Source organism: Colius striatus, chromosome 4 (assembly GCF_028858725.1).
Source record: "Colius striatus isolate bColStr4 chromosome 4, bColStr4.1.hap1, whole genome shotgun sequence".
NCBI lineage: Eukaryota > Metazoa > Chordata > Aves > Coliiformes > Coliidae > Colius > Colius striatus.
Genome location: NC_084762.1, coordinates 15366902 through 15383644, shown reverse-complemented (window position 1 = coordinate 15383644; position 16743 = coordinate 15366902). Strand labels below are relative to the sequence as shown.

General features: G+C 38.6%; 1 protein-coding gene across 1 annotated transcript in view; it reads right to left on the bottom strand.

Annotated features, from left to right (window-relative positions):
• Positions 1-232: 232 nt before the first annotated feature.
• Positions 233-16743, bottom strand: part of LOC104550155 (cadherin-6) — a 102014-nt gene continuing 85503 nt past the window's right edge. The window contains exons 8-12 of the mRNA XM_061995038.1: positions 11381-11517; positions 6780-6901; positions 5856-5973; positions 5517-5768; positions 233-1853 (exon numbers count right to left, since the gene is read on the bottom strand). Of these exons, the coding sequence (XP_061851022.1) occupies positions 1363-1853; positions 5517-5768; positions 5856-5973; positions 6780-6901; positions 11381-11517 (1120 nt within the window). The 3' untranslated portion in view covers positions 233-1362. The remainder of the gene's footprint in view (positions 1854-5516; positions 5769-5855; positions 5974-6779; positions 6902-11380; positions 11518-16743) is intronic.

Below are 16743 nucleotides of genomic sequence, written 5' to 3'. Positions count from 1 at the left end.
CTCACTTACTTGTGCATTCAGGGCTTGAATCTGGAGAGAAGAAAAAAAACAACAAAGAAACCAAACCCAACCACCCAAAAGCATAAGAAATTACTTACTCTGGCATAATGCCAGTGTTTTCCGTCTCTAAAACATTTTCCAAGTGACTTTATGTAATTCTTGCAACATCCCGATGAGGTAGGCAGTATTTCCCCACTATACAGATCGCAAAACTGGGCAGAGAGTCAGTAGGGAAGCCACCTTGGGCATCCAGGCAGGGAAGGTTAAGACAAAAAAGCCACTCGTTCCTCCTTTGCAGCTTCTACTTTTGTCCCAGTAGATGACAGTCACCTTGAGGCTGCTGCTGACCTCCTGCACGTGAGAATAGGCAGAAGTAAATGGATATGAAAAGCCTGATTCCCACCTCGCCAGCACAGTGGCTGTCACTGAACTGATGTGCAGGTGGAGGCTGGCTGAAGAAGTACAAATAAAAGTACAGTTACGATCTGCTTCTTCCTCTGATTCGAGATCTAATCTGGAATTGGATTAGATGACTTTCCCTCTTGTCACAAGGCAAGTCTGGGTTAGAACTGGGAAACTGTCTAAGAATTAGATATTGGGGCTACTGACCACACACACATGCACGCACACACATCTCCCCAGCAATGCTAGATCAGAAGAATATATACATAGCAGTCAATGAACTATATATATGTGTGTGTTAGTATGATTCAGTGCATTGGGGCAAGGGTGAGTTCTAGAAAAAACACTTGGGTTCAAATGACCGTTGGGCCTTTCTACCCTCTGCACGAGTAAAATGCATGTTGGATGGTGGTTTTTTTTCCTCAGCTTACTCTACTTGTATAATAAACCTTCATTCCACCACCACTACTTTTAACTATAATACACGGGGTAAACTAGAGTACCTCATTACATTGGGATGTGCAATACACAACTGACAGAGCGGTCTTCTGAGCTGAATAGTCTGAGTACAAGTAAAAAGAGCAAGTGAGCTTAAACAGTAATATACTCCAATTTACAATATAAGCAGAACAAGTAAAAATATTGCTCCCCATCTGATCCTTTTTTTTTTTTTTCCCTTCCACTACTGCTGTGCCTGTAAGATTGGCTTGGTAAACTGGATGCACTAAAAAATAAGAATTTTGCCTCTTGGAAGCTCAGAAAATGATACTAGAAAAAGTTTTCTGATGGCTGATCCACACAGACTGCAGTCATTAGACAATCTGAACGGGTAGAAGGGAGAACCCTTTCACACAGCTGTGGAGAAATAGAAAGAAATAGCCACTTCACATATCTCAATGGTGTTTCTGAAAATGAGGAAAGAAAGAAAAAGGAAAAAAACCCAACAAAAAAGGCAACATATTAAGAGTCTTTGTCACTGTCCATTGCTCCATACATATCTGCCAGCTTTTTGAAGCGAGGCCCCCAGTCACTGAGGTAATCGTAGTCCTGATCTCCGTCTGTAGTCACCGACTCCAAGGAGCTGAGGGACTCGGCCACAGAGCCGTTACCTTCGTACGCGTAGGTCGCCAACGAGTCGTACGGGGGTGCCGTTGGGTCTGTGTCGTTTTCCTTTAACCTTTGGTTAATGAAATCTCTGACATCCGTGTTATCTCGCGCCGCTGCAGTCCGCCGGGGCATAAAAAGTGTTTCCGGCACAATGTCTCTGCGTAATTTATTATCGTCTATGGCTTCGGGATTCCTCAGCGTGCCGATATCAAACGCCTGCGTGTCTTCCTCTCCGCCACCTTCATCGTTATAACTGACAATGTTGTCTCTGATGTCTTCTTTGGAAATAATCAAAGGCTCTTTTTTCCGCTGCCGTCTCAGTGCTGCAAACAGCACCACTGTAACTGGAAACAAAAATAACAGGGAAGAGAAAGGGAAAGGTTAATCCTTAAATCCGTTAAACCCCCAGAAGAAACGCCGCACCTCTGCTCAAACTCAAAAGCCTTGAAAGATGTTTTGCAAAACTGCAAACACACACATCAGGTTTTCAGGCTATGCTTGCTGTGCCTTGGGAGTACCTTGGGAGATGAAATGGTGTGGGTACGCGCTAGAAGAAAGGAGACGTCAAACTCCTAAGAAGCCAAATGGGGTGTCTTTGTCAGTAGGCATGTTTTTACCCAGAGTTATACAGCAGTTTTGTTGCCTTGAGAACAGAACTAGTTCCATGAGAGTTGGGAAGGAAGAAACGCTTTCGCCAAAATAGTAACATTGGGTGTTATTTACCTTGAACCCCCAGGGAGGAGATGCAACTTGTGCTATGGACAAGGCTATGATAAAAGGCTAGCATTTCAGGATGAGTAAATCCATCCTGCTCTGGAAAAAAAGCTTGGACTTTGGAGGGGATTTTCAACCAGCACAAAGCCCAAGTTTTATTAACTTCCTTAGTACGTATTGACACTCTGCGTTACCTTGAAATGGTACGTGGCGTCAATCTTGGACTGATGAGATGTGCTAATGATATTTTTTCATCTGCCAAAGACATAAGAGTTCTCAAACAGGTATTTTATGGATTTCATTCTAAGGTGTGTGTATGCAAGTGCACTTATTTTTCATTTATTTGGAGGGCAAGAACTCTTTCCAAGGCCCTGGTCCAAATTTAAATACTTTTATTTATTTATACATTTTTATTTTAAATACTTTTATGTGATCCTGGCTACTGTTGGAGAAGTGAGCACAGAAGGTGGAAGGCAGTATATTCAACAATTTCCTTTAGAAGTTACTTTCAGATTTCTTAGCTGGATTCTACCTTAAGATGGTAAGTAGCCGAACATTTACAAATAAACACAGCAAGAAGCAGGGATGTATTGCTATCATCATTGTTGCTTTGGTAGTCTGAGGTCCACAGTGCCAAGTACCATCTGGACATTTGCCTTTGCAACCTGATCTAGGTGAACCTGCTTCTGCAGGGGGGATTGGACTAGATGATCTCTAAAGGTCCCTTCCAACCTCTACCATTCTATGATTGTAAGTACTTCAGCTCTACTGTGCAAAATCTGAGAAAAGATACATCTTGTTTTCTTCATAGTTCTTTCAGAGCAAAGCAAATCAGAAAATGCCTAAACTCATTGATAAGAGATTATAAGGTGGATCAAAATATCATTAAAGTCAGGTGTGTTTCTAAAACGGTGTTAAAGACTTTGTGGCAGTTCCTCACTTGTGACACTTTTAAGGACAATGCCATGGACTCAGGACACCCTTAAACTAAAACTTTATCCCATTGAAACTTGTCTTACTTTGCTTATCTTTTGCCTAAATTCTGAGCTCCTCTGCAGGATTTCCTAGAGCAAGATGCCATCTGTAGGTATGCTCAAACATGTGGAAAAATCTCTTTCTCTCCATTGACTGTAAAGTGATTCCAAGAGGACAGGATACAGTAAGAAATGCTGTGTCTTTACTGTAGGAATAGTGTAAGGGAGAACATCTGTTAATATGAGTTGAAAGGAAATAACTGAGGTGGGGAAACTAAAGGAACTGGGAGGGCTGGTTCTGATGGTGAAAAGCTTCAGGTTCACACCCTATTGATGAGGATTTACTTACCACTGTCATATTTGGGTCCTAATCTCAGTGACACTTCCTTTGTGCTGCTGTGCAAAAATGCACTAAGGGAGAATTCTATTCCTTAAGAGCATAAAGCTATGACACTGTGGGAGAACTGGGGAAGGGTCTATGTAAGAGAAGAGAGAGAGCTGGAGAAAATTTTGGAGAACTCGAAACACAGAGCGTTGATTTTGAATGGGCTTCTGGAACAGCAACTGGTAGAACAATCTGAGAAAGTGTAGTAATTACAGTTTTTACACTGAAGGGTTGCTAAAGTATCTCATTACAATGTGCAAGGATGAGACTTTGATAATTATATCACATCTTTGATACTTGGGTTTTCTCACTTTGTGTTGAACTTGCAGGCAAAAGTAACCCCGTTAGAAGTTGCATGTTGAAGTACATCACCCTTATCTGCACATCTGTGTTTAGCAGTATCTCAGGCCTTCTGATAAAGCTGTTAGACTTCCTCAGACTACAAATAAACCTATCAATTTACAGGTCCTTTTCGTTGCTGCTAAACTTTAAGTTGTGGTTCAGGTCTGCCCAGAGTATTGTTTTTCACTCTGTAGTGGTTGCACATGCAAACCCTGCAACCAGCCTGAAAATAGAAAATTATATAGCTGAGTTAATTGAAAATCTGCTTATGGTGCATGGTGGCGTGAGCAGTAATTGACATAAAGTGCTGCTTAGCACACAGAATCAATTATTTTCGATTGACATAAAACAGGAAATCGTTTAATGTCAGATTGATATTAATGAGCACAGTTGTACTAATGAGTGCAAGACTATCTGCAGCATTAGATTTCTTTTTCTGGTAAGGAACTTGATACAAAGTGAGCTCAGCCCTTAGAGACAGTGTTACCATGTTTTGAAAAATGAATTGAATGGTGAACTGAGGGTGAGATTGTTCTTGTGGAAAACTTTTCTGAAAATGGAATAGTGCTTATCTGGGCAAGCCATGACTATATTGATGAAGCCTGAGAATCACAACATGGTGTTTGACTCATCATTGGAGAGGGGAAGTTTGTTAATAGCAAAGATTGGGATGATTCTGCTGTGGTGATGAGCATGTCCAAGAAGGACAGAAGTATGATAGAAAGGAGTGGAACGACTGAGGAAACATTTTTGTCCCTGCTTGACCCTACTGCTATAAAATTGGTCCAACTCCCTTCTTTCCTGGCCAGATAATAAAGGTGACTAATAACAACTCCCTGAGAATGGCCTGTGTTGCATTGTAAAGTTCTCTCTAGATGCACAGACTATTATCAATGTCTGAGGAACTGGTTGTCTCTGCCATACAAGAGAGGTGGAACATGAGTGAGAGAAATGTCAGAAATGTTTCAAACTGTCATTTTAATTGAGAAATAAATGTTGATCACCTGTAAGTGCTGTAGCCAGAGATCTGTGTACCCTCTACACTCAGGATCCAGCCTCTTCACATTCACAGGTGAATGGAAGGAAGGACCCTTCAGGTTTTAGGGGAGTGCTTTAGTAGCCAACCCATTTCAGCATCCCTTTCCAGCAGAACAGGAGCACCAAGACTTGTTTCTCCTCGGTTTATACAAGGAAGTTAACTATTTAAAATTAAGTTATCTGGCCCCCTTCTATGGTCAACAGAGATGGACACCTGCAGAGAGTGATTAGTTTGGTCCACTGCAGATACCAACAAGGGGATGGGATAAAAGTCTCTCTACAGGTGCTTGTCCCTCTCTATTGACCTGAGGGTGAAGTCCAGCTGTCTCCTCTTGATTGGACATTGCTAGCTTTTAGATAACTAAGATTAGATATGATGTATTCTATACACCATATCTGTAGCTGCCCTCAGAGGAAGAAATATAATAATATAAAGGCAGGATAAGACAAAAATGTCTTTGCTTTGCTCTTGTCCCAGCCTTGGTATATAATCACTTGTAGAAATGCAAAATAACCACGAAAGGAACAAAATGCCTCTGAGCTGAGCTACTTACCGAGTAATATAATGATACAGAGAAGAATGGCAATAAGAGCCCCAGTGCTAAGACCAGTAGGATGAATCAAGGCTTCTGCATTACAGGACAGCATCTTCCCTCGATGGTCACAAGCGCATACTCGAATAGTCACTGTTTCAGTGCTGCTCTGGATAGGGTAGTCATTGTCTGATATTACCACTGGCAAGAAGTAAGTACTCATTTCATGTCGGTTATATCTGTTTTTTCGGGTGAAAATCCCTGCTGTGTTGTCTGGAAACACAAAGCATGCATTAAATCTTCATCTGAAGGCTGGAAGCAAAGATGAGATAATAAAGAAAAGTCTTCCTAGAAATTCACCTCTGTTGTCCTGTAGCGTAAAGTTTGAGCTGCTGGCTGCCTCAGGAGCTAAGGAGAATGAAAACTGATGTCCACTGTAAGAGTCATCTTTATCAACAGCACTTAAGGTTTGTATCAGCTGAAACAATAAGAACAAAATTATCTTCAAGTCTGTGGACCTTAGGCTTATTTATGTACTCTATCCATTGTCAAGCAATCCTAATGTATGCATTTTTTTCCTTCACTTCAAGGCAGCTAATGCTGCTATGGCAAGCTTAAGAAAAGTGATTCATGTGTTGCTGATGTTGTTTAGGATCACTGTGGTATTGTATCCCATACCATCAGCCAGGAACATAATGAATTTGAAAGCTGGCAGCAAAATCATATTGAATACAAGAGCAGGCTTGGGTTGATGCTACTCCAGACAGGGAAGAAACCTTTGCATGTGACAAGCAGTAGAGATGAAAGGTGAGATAGTCAGAGCTGACTGTATATTTATCTACCCAAATCTCATCTCACTGGAATTGTTTGGCTGAATCTTCCAAATTATATGCTACTTTGAACTATTTAGTAACAGGACTGGTAGAGTGAGAGTCATCTGTCAGGAAACATTTAAATCAGAGACAGGACTTGTAACAGTTTTGGACTTGAAAGTGTTTTTGAAGGAGACAGTGGAGATGCCTGAATAAAGCAGAGAGTAACAGAATGAAAATGAATTGGGGATAACAAGGTGCAGTACAGAAAACAACAGTCTAAAACATACTATCACATCAGCTGCAAGAATACTAAGTGTAATCAGATACAGTGCAGCCACTGGTTTAGTTTCATTTTGCAAATCCAACAGTTTGATGCAGTGCAGAGTATACCTCTTGATGAGGTGACGCAAGAGTAATGGCAAAACTCAATTAATTTGGAACATTTTCTTAGTAGAAGCAGGCAACGCACCTGTTCTGCCTTTGCATTTTCACAGACGAAGGTCTCGTAAAACATGGCAAACTCTGGAGCATTGTCATTCACATCCAAAACCTTAATGAACACAGGGACACGGCTGCTTTGTTTTGGGTTGTCTGAAATGATAAAACCAGAAAGAACGGAGATTTTTTTTAGCCCAGCCGCTGACTCAGTGCAGGAGAAGAAAAGGACAGACTTAAGGGTTCATTGCCTTAATTCTTCTCACTTACAACACTCCACATTCTGTTGATTTCAGAGGAATGTGCTGTGGGGTGAAGTCCACAACATTGTGCTGTGTTATCGTTACTCTTATTCTATGTAAGCTATACATGTGAGATCTACAAATTCCTTTGAACACTCCAAGTATGATTATCAATGTATGTGTGAGATATATATATACACACCTAAATATAATACTAGAACTAAAATAAATCTATTTGTGATATATACACACATAAAAATAATACTAGAATTAAAAGAAATATATTTATTAGCCTAAGTCATACAGTTTGATGGCAAAAATTGTCTAGAACATATTCCCTTCATTAACTCTGAAATAGGAAGGCCAAAATGCCATGAAGACAGGATTGAGTGTGTTTTTTCCTCTCCACTTGATACATATAATGTTCTGTCCCCTACAAAACTGTGAAACTCTTCCTTAAGCCACTAAGATTACCATTAAGTTATACAAATAGTAACTGCAACTGTGATCACAGATATTTTCTAATCTGTTGTGAAATTATTTGACTGATACCCTAATGTTAAAAATAAAATATATCAGCTGAAGAATATGAGCACTATATAGAATCTGAAGATCCCCCATATTTTTTCTGTGTAGTGCCAAGAGACTGAATTTGACAACAGTATTCCTGAGCATAAAATACTGATGAAAATATTGTCATCTTTCTAGATAAAAATGAAAACATTTGGAAATGCTGTGACACTGTATAGATCATTCCTTTTCCTGTTGGACTATTGGTTCTGTTGAACTGTTTCTTATCCTGTTGTGGCTTTAGTTAGGAATATACACAGAATAAGGAAGAAAGGCAACAAGCAGAAAGCTTGCTTAGGAGCCATGAGTTGTGAAATCTGCAAGATTCTGAGACAAAAAGACACATCATAACAACTATCAACCCCTAAAAGGTACAAGATCTTCCACTCAAACTTATTTCTCATCACCAATCAAAAGGAAACCACGAGGCACTGCCAGGGCTTGATTTGTCTCCTTTTTGTTCCATATCACACAAAAAAGTTATCTAGGCCAGGTCACCCAGGTGTACCCACCTCAGTGCCAGGGAGGATGTGAGTGTGGGAATGTGAGAGTGAAATCTATGAGGGAATAAGTGTGATTGAGATTAGTTTCATTTAAAGGCTACACCAAGTTTTGCTATGTTCATTTTCTACCCATGTTAATATAGTTTATTAATGCGTTTTAACCTACAATTCAAGTGAAAAAAATAGTCCAATAAAGTGTAGCAGATCTAAGACTGTATGTTTCTACAAGCATTCATTACTGTAGCTAGTTGAGTTAGGCTTTAATAAAAGTCCTATTACTGTGTTTATCATACTTTTATAAATTTGAAAATGCCTTCTCCCAAATTGGCACTGTATATTTGTATTACAGAGCTCAGTCATTTGGACAAAATATTATGCTTTAAAGCTCCACAGTCCCATTGAAACTAATATGATTCCATTAGGCATAAACCAGCTTCTAATATGAGCCATTGGGCTAAATTCATTCAATGTATAAAATAACAATTTACGTATAATATAGACTAGGCTCAATTCTGTGCTAAAATACATCAATATAAATGTTGAATTTTTATAACAGGCAGAAATCAAAGGCAGTCATTTGAACTTGCAGGGCTACTGGCAAGACTATTTTGTAAGGGCATACCTTTCTAATAAATACATTCAAACGTATTGGCAAATGTGTTCTTCGGTCAAGAATTACAATTGTTTTCTTTCCTGCTTTTTGAACCGTGAAGTACACATTTTCCTTTTGCTTCCAGGTGCTTAACATTCTCACAATTTAAAAAGATACAGTAAGAAATGGAAGCTTCATAAAACTTGTCTGTCTATGGACATGGTCCTTTTTTCTGATTTAATGGAAATGTAAGTTGAAACGTGTGTATACCTCTTGGATGTAATTTTTTATCACCTTTCAACTTATTTTTGAAAATTAATTGATGTAGGTTAATTTGTTTGCATTATTCTTTAATTACTGTTGGCTCTGTCTTCCAGAAAAGCTACCCAGACTGAATTAACTGCGTAAATGTATTAATCTCTGTGGTGGTACGTTTTCTGTTGAAACGGCAAGCAAATTGGTTTTTTTCTATTTAAAATTACTCTGGGAATTCTCTCCAATAAATCAACTGTAATTGTGCAGCTGTGAATCAGTAGCCCTGTGTACTGAGTTTTATTGCCAGTTTGCCTTCTGACTATGGCAGATATACTGACCCAGTGTTGCACCAACTATTTGTTTGCAACATTCACAGCACGATTCTCCAGGCTGCTGAGCAACTGCAGCTCATAGTGGTGAAAAAGAATAACATCAAAAAATGGAGCTATCTACACTTACTGACAATTCTAGACAATTAAAGGCAAAACAGCTTCCCTGTTTTCATCTTTTTTCTACCATAAAATGAAATCAAGAACAGTCACCACTGAAAGGTGACTTTATGCCTTCAATTTTTTTATATCTAAGTGTGTACCCATCCAGCTGGATGTGCATTCTGCCTATAAATTGACTGGATATTTCTTTAGATTGCTTCAGTGAAATATACGTGGAGTTGGATGTGATGGTATGTCACTGTGAGCAATTAGTGATTAGCTAGAATTTAGTGCAATGGGACTTTAGCCAGCCTTGCTAGAAATTACTGGTTTTAGCTAGGAACATGAAGCAGTGGTGCTTTCCAGTCTAGTCTCTGGAGACTAGAATTAGTGAGGTAGCCTGGATCAGACCAAAGCTTGTTTAAACAGTAGCTGCATTTCAACCAAGAAAATTGCCTCTGGAAGGCATCTACCACACTTATGCCAAATTCGGTCTAGGCTCAATGAAGCACAGCCTGGGAAGTAGCTTGTTGCAGCCTGGAAGGATTCAGACTAAAGAGGATTGATAATTAAGACAGACGCCTGTGTCAGACACAAAAGGTTTAGTTGAGAGGGTCTGGCTCAGGAGAAGGTCTGTTCTTAGGGAAGGAGACAAGGAACTAAATGAGTATTTCATAGACATGCTAAGTTAGTTTTCAGACAGTATAGAATTTTCTATGCTGTATTTTATTGCAGCTCTGCTGGGAACAATGCAGGTGTGGTTCCTAAATGTTCTTACTATCCTTTCTTTTTAGGTATTATTTTGCCCTTCCTCTTCTACCGAGGAGCTCAGTCTGTAATATACAATTCTTGATCCTAGATCGCCCCTTCAAAGACTTAATAGAAACAAAAACTCCCAGCTACCAGTAAGCCAAGTGTCTGTGTTTGGTATGCTGAAAAGTTATGCCTATCTTTAAAAGGTGCAGACTTTCAGGAGAGGGAGAAAACTATTATGAAGCATAATTCCTGTAGGCTCTAGCCCACTACTTTTTTGTGTAACCCCATCTGCTTGCCTCAATAGCATTGTTTTACATCAGTTTTCAGTTTTAAGAAGACTTACAGAATAAAGAAAGCAGGAGTCAAGTACTCAGTTACACTCTTCTCAACACTCAGCAGCTGATTGAGCCATATAACACAAACATCCAGCATAAGTAAATAGAGCTTATATTGCCTCAGAATATGTTTTAAAAAATACAATCCTTTTAGCCTCTGAGTTGTATAAAGACTTTGTGACAAACATAGAGCTGATGTTTATACTAGATCTATCTACCATTCCACCATGCTTCACAGTCATAGGCACTGTGACCCTTCAGAAGCAAAAGGAATTGCATTCCCTAACATTTGATCATGTCACATACTTACAGTTAATGTATTAAAACATTAAGAGGATTGTTTATTAAAGCCACCTAGCATACACATCCTTACCTAGATCCCTGGCAATTCAGTTCCTAAAATCAGTCTTATTAGCATTATCACAAGACTGCTGCTTCTGAGCAATCCTAACCTGACAAACTGATTTGTAACTAGAGCTCATAATGTCAAAGGATGTGAAAGAAAAAGGGAAATCTTTAAAACTGAATAAGATCTGGGCACCTGGCTCAGTCCAGTCACCTTAGTCTTAAAAGCATCCAGCCTGTGCCATATTCAGTCTGGATCAGACTGAATCCTACCATGGGATGCAGTTTGGCTTTGAACCATCTCACTTGATGTGTGCCAATGTCCAAATTCAACAATCATGTTTAAAATTAAAAATGGCTATTACAGCTGAGAAAACACAGAATTATTACCTTTCCTCCTTGCTCAGCTAACTTACCTCCTTGTGAACTGTGTCCCTAGTAAACACACATCTACACACCACCTCTTGCAGAGTTTCCTCTTCTTCATTAGTATTGAGTGGACTATCTATATAACCTGACATCTGTCCAGCCGTGCTTTCCACACGCTCGGCTAGAAGGCTAAATTCATTACATCAGGGACAGCAGTGGTATTTAGGTTTGACTTACTGATCTCTGCTGCTATTACTGTAATGTTGTGCCACAGCAGTGTTTCCCGGTCAAGGGATTTTGAAGTGAATATCGAACCGTTTCCTGAATTGATGTTGAATACTCTGTCCATATCAGTGTGTCGATCTACTGAGTACCTGCAAATACAGAGAGAGGGGTTAGGAGGATGCTTTCCTTTTAATTTCTGTGTTCTTAAACCATCTTTTAAGACTAGACATCAAACCACTAGTAAATGGGGTTGCCTTTTGTTTTCAGCGCAGGCTTCAGAGCCTTTATATATTCACACAAAGAGCTAGTTCTGAGCTACTGAATAATGACACATTGGAGATTTGATTTAGAAGGTGGAGAATTGTCACTGAGTAAATGAATTACTGCAGAATTTACATACCTCTGAGAATCATCAAAGCTTTGTTTTTAGTGAGAAATGTGAAGTCTGTGTCCTGAAAGATAGGAAGTTTATTTTAAGGCTGAGTTGGCTTTCCCATTATAAAACCCTCTTTTTATGGTTTGGTATCTCAAATGTTCTAAATAATTTCTGATATAAAATTTGACAGCTAGGATGTATTTCTGCCTTTCACTTGCTGGCATTTAAAAAGTTTGCCCCCAAAAGGAAGTCAGCACAGAATGGAGATTCATTATTTCATAGTACATATCATGTAAAGGTTTGCTGTAATTCATTAAACCTAACATGTTCAGCCCTGCTTGATGGTAGCTAGATGTGAAAATGAATGCTAACCAGCTCTGGAGGAGCTTGGAGTCTAAATCTGGATGCAGATTTTCAATCTGATATTTTGCTTTTTCTGCTGAACTGAATCCAACTTTAAAAAGAATAACTTCCCAGTTCACAGGAGAGGGTGCTACCAACCCTGATCCAAATGCTGTGACTTATTTTCATCTCTCACGAAGAGAAAATTCTTGCATAAATTACAGAGGTCTTGATAGAAATATGTCTCTGATGTAGCTAAAGCAAGAATGCAATTGCATTATTCTGCTTTTGTTCCAATCCTGAATGTGTGCTGATGTACAATCCAGGACAGAGCCTTAGGAAGGCCAGTGTGCTGCTCCCTTGGTCTCTTCACAGGCCACATTGACAGAAACAAGGCAGCTTCTGCTGTCCCTTGTGCCCAGACAAGGTTAAAGATACGGCTGAGCTGGTATGCAGTCAGATGAAAACTGGGCCAAGAGAATGACTGCTAGAGTGTACTACAGAATAGAAGGGCGTGCACAGGCTGAAGAAAAATTTCCATTCCCTGCTCTGCCCCAGGAGCTGCGTGACATATCTCTTAGCAGGTCCTGCGCAGTCTCCTAACTTCTGAACTTGCATGAAGAAGCAGGGAATAGAAGAGTCGACTTGAAACACATGATTCTGACAAAGGTTTAAAATGAACCAAATTGCTAATTATCTTGTAATTGCTTTCTTTTTTCCTTATTTGCAAGTAACAAGTTGGATATAATACCCACAGCAAATTATAGACTCATCTTATTCTAAAATATGAACTTTAGTGTGGCCTACCTTCCTAAACAAAGCTATAGCAAGTGTTAATTGTTTGCACTAAATTGTTCTTTTTCCCCATTACGTTCCTATGGAACCAACCAAACAAGTTTCAAAGATAAAGATACCTTTTTTTGGTAGGACTTACACAAGCACACCTTGCTAGCTTTTCAAGAGTTGATTTAGTTTTCATCCCTTGCTGTCACTTGACTAACAGTATCACAGTTTCAGCTACATGAAGTCAGCTGTGGTGTCACTAACTGAGTTCCTTTATGTAGCACTGTAACGTTACCATCAGCTTGAAAAGAGTGTGTGAGAAGGTGTGTAATAGGCAGCGCTGACTGATGGGACAGCTCCAGCAAGCTGTGTTGTTTTGTCCAAATCTAAATAGTACATGTGAATTTGTTGACTTAGCTGAAATGTTTGATGGAAACAAGTTTATACAAACCAGTTTGACTCTCTTATATTTTGACAAAGTAAGCATTTGATATGGTAAACATTTCATTTTAACTTTCATTCATGCAGGCTTTTATATGATATTATGTTGGTATTTTGTGAATTCAATTATTTTTCAGATATCCTGAAGCTCATTTCCATATACTTCGGCTGAAATACTTTGGTATTTCCATTTTGCATCAAAACTAGAATTTGCATTCCTATCTGAAACAAAATATCAGGATTTTCCATAGATTAGTCGTTCCAGCCAACTGTAATAGTATGTTTCAGCTTCTTATTCAGCACAATATTCAAGTAAGCGACAAACTTTAAGCATAAGTTGTCCGTTTCTTGGGATATTTTCCCTTCAATTATGTTTTCACTCATGCTTCAAATTATGAATGGACTTAAAATATTAGTGCCTTTGCATATTTAATGCCTTGGCATATTGAAATCACCATCTTTACTTCGTAATATTTCTCAATTTCAGTCTGCGGTACAGAATCTGAAAGGAAAGAAAAAAAGAATTGTTCTGGACTTTTTCTAAGGTTACCAGAGCTGTAATATTGATAATTTCTTCTTCAAGATGCTAAGAATTTAAAAATATTAGTCTTTCTAAAACCATACGTATAGGCAGTCATTTGTACAGTGGAAAGTTAAACTCACAAAAAGAAAAAATAAAACCCACAAAACAACCAGAGAACAGCTTCTTAATGAAATGTTAATTTTATTTCTTCATATCCAAAAGAACATACATACAAGGTCAATGCAGTTAAAGTATATTCTAATTATACCGTTAATGCCGGTCTAGAAGGATGATTTTAATAAGCTAGACTGTCACTTCTGTTCTCAGTTTGTATAATCCAGTCTCTTTTGATCAAGGACTGTTAATTATGTTGAATCGGTGTTGATTCTAACTTACGGATCATAGCCTAGTAAGAATTAAGCAGACAACATCAAACTCATTTTTACATTTATTTAATGAAATTACTGGTGTGTATTTGTCAGATTCCAGGACTTCATCCCTTCTAAATCTTGAGGAACTGACAAGATAGGAAGTTAAAAGGTATCTATGTAGATTCCAGTCTCTCCTTGTACATAACAGGAAGAAAGGGAGGGTGAAAGTGAGAATCTAACACATGCAAATATGTTTTTAGTAAAATACACAAACAAAATTAAGCCTTACATTTGTTTGCAGATCATTTTCATCTGGGATACTTTAGTAAATCAAATCACAGCAGGGAGACAGTTCCAGTGACTGATGAACTTCATTATGCCTCTGAGGAGTTACTATAGCAAAAAAACTCAACTAGCAATTTAAAACGATCTGATGTACAATCATACAGCAGAGCCAGTTGCAGCATTGGTTTATTTTTTTCAGTAGGCAGCGGTTCATAATATTTCTGTTTAGATCAAACCCGAGTGGAATACAAACTTTTGTTGTTAAAGCACAGCTGGACAGTGGAGCATTACTCAGGAGTGTGTTAATGTCGTTACACATAGATGCACATTCACATACAGCCAAACATCTATCGATGGATTTGTGCGTTGTCTTAATGCCACGTCACAGCAAAGCTTATTTATAAGGGCTGGACTGATGAAATAGAGCTCTACCAATACAAAAGTCACAAACGATTTTGCAGTCTTACAGGCAGGGCAGATCTCCCCTTCTTATTTTGCTACTGCTTCGTTGTCTTCTGATGTTCAGCGGCTTGCTCAAGTCTAATGTAACCGCAAGTCAGGAAGATTTGTGGGTCGGGAAGGGATGCGTGTGTGAATTTTTCATAATGCATTTTTATAATGATATTGTGAAGGTTTCCTTTAATGGAAGATCAAAGGGGCTTTCATCTAACAGAGTTAGGTCTCAGTTTATTTAAAAAGAGAAGTCTTCGCTTGAGTAGAGGAGAAAATGGAAGGTTTTCATTGTAATATCAAATGTCTAAAGATTTTATTTTTAACCATCAAGAGAAATTGACAAGCAAGTGACAAGTCATATATATCCAGTCTAATTGCATCTTTCCCAAAGCTCAGAGTGAAAATCGGATTTAGCATCTCTATTGCATGATGGCAAAAAAAAATCACCCTGTCAAAAAGATGCAGACTCAACCCGTGCCCCTGAATTCTAGGAGATACCCAAGATATTAGCACCATAAAATTACATTTATTGCAAGCTAACTTCTCTCAGGCTACTGATCTCTGCCGATTTCCTTCTCCTCTTTTCATCTTTTCATGTTTCTTCTTGCTGTGTTTTTTTCTGTTACTCTAATCTCTTCCTCATTTTCTCTTTTCTTCTCCTTTCACCTTTATTATTGCATGCCATTAGAGTATAAAGGAGACAAGTTTTCTCCTGCACTGCATCAATTTTGACACCTCTGCTAAATTTTGCTCAATAATTACCTGATACTTTAATACGCAGAGTACCCATACTGTATTAAAGAACTGCCCTTTGAAAGATAGGTAAGTTTTAGCACACACACTCAATTAATAGAAAAGAGCCAGTAGGCAGTACTCAACAATGAACAGCATAATCCCTATCCACTGTAAATCACTTATAATTAGGAGCTTGTGTGAAATGAAAATGGTTGTAGTTATCACCATGGGAAAGCAGAGGGAAGCAGGGAAGCACTCTCCTCACTCTCCAGTGCCATTACATGTGAAAAAGCAGGTTCATATGAAGATTGCAAGGGACCTGGGTGTCACCCCAACACATTTCTTCATGCTAGCATGTCCATGAAGACATGCTATAGAAGGTGTTCCTTTTTTTTTTTCCTGAGCGTCACCAAAGTCAGTAAAACGCTATGTTGCTTTTTAAGCCACTAAGCTCTGCTAATCCAGGACTCCATATAATTGTTGCATGTCATGATATAAATGAAAGCAAACCTTAATTAAAATTAGAAGGCTTAGTCTTGAAAAAGAATTAATGTGCAGGGCACTGCATGTAAACTAAAGACAGAGAGGGTTGTCAGAGACATTTCAGTCTTAGTTTCTTCATCTATGAAATTAAGATGGTAAGATTTACCCTTCTCAAAAGATGAGTTGAGGGCTTAAAGTCTACTCATGCCTCATAAACATCGCAAGGTATCTTGATGAAAGATAGTTGTTTGCAGAAGTGCAAAGTAGCAATGGATCGGATTTTTATTAAACATGCATTGTTCTATTTTGATCTGAAGACTACTATAGCATTTCCAAGGTGCCCAGCCTAGAGACATGCTGAAAATTCACCTGGATTTAATATCGCTGTCTTTTTCATTTCCTCCTCTTACTGCCTTGTCAGTAGCAATGAACTTTAATTAAGGCAGACAACTACTTAGAAGTTCTTTTATCTGTCCAATATGACTTAAGTATTCCAGTACGTTTTCAGATGTATTGAAACAGTGTACCTATTAATTTACAAAAAAATGAAGGCTTAGGTTTAGCTACTCCAGGCTTAACCTTT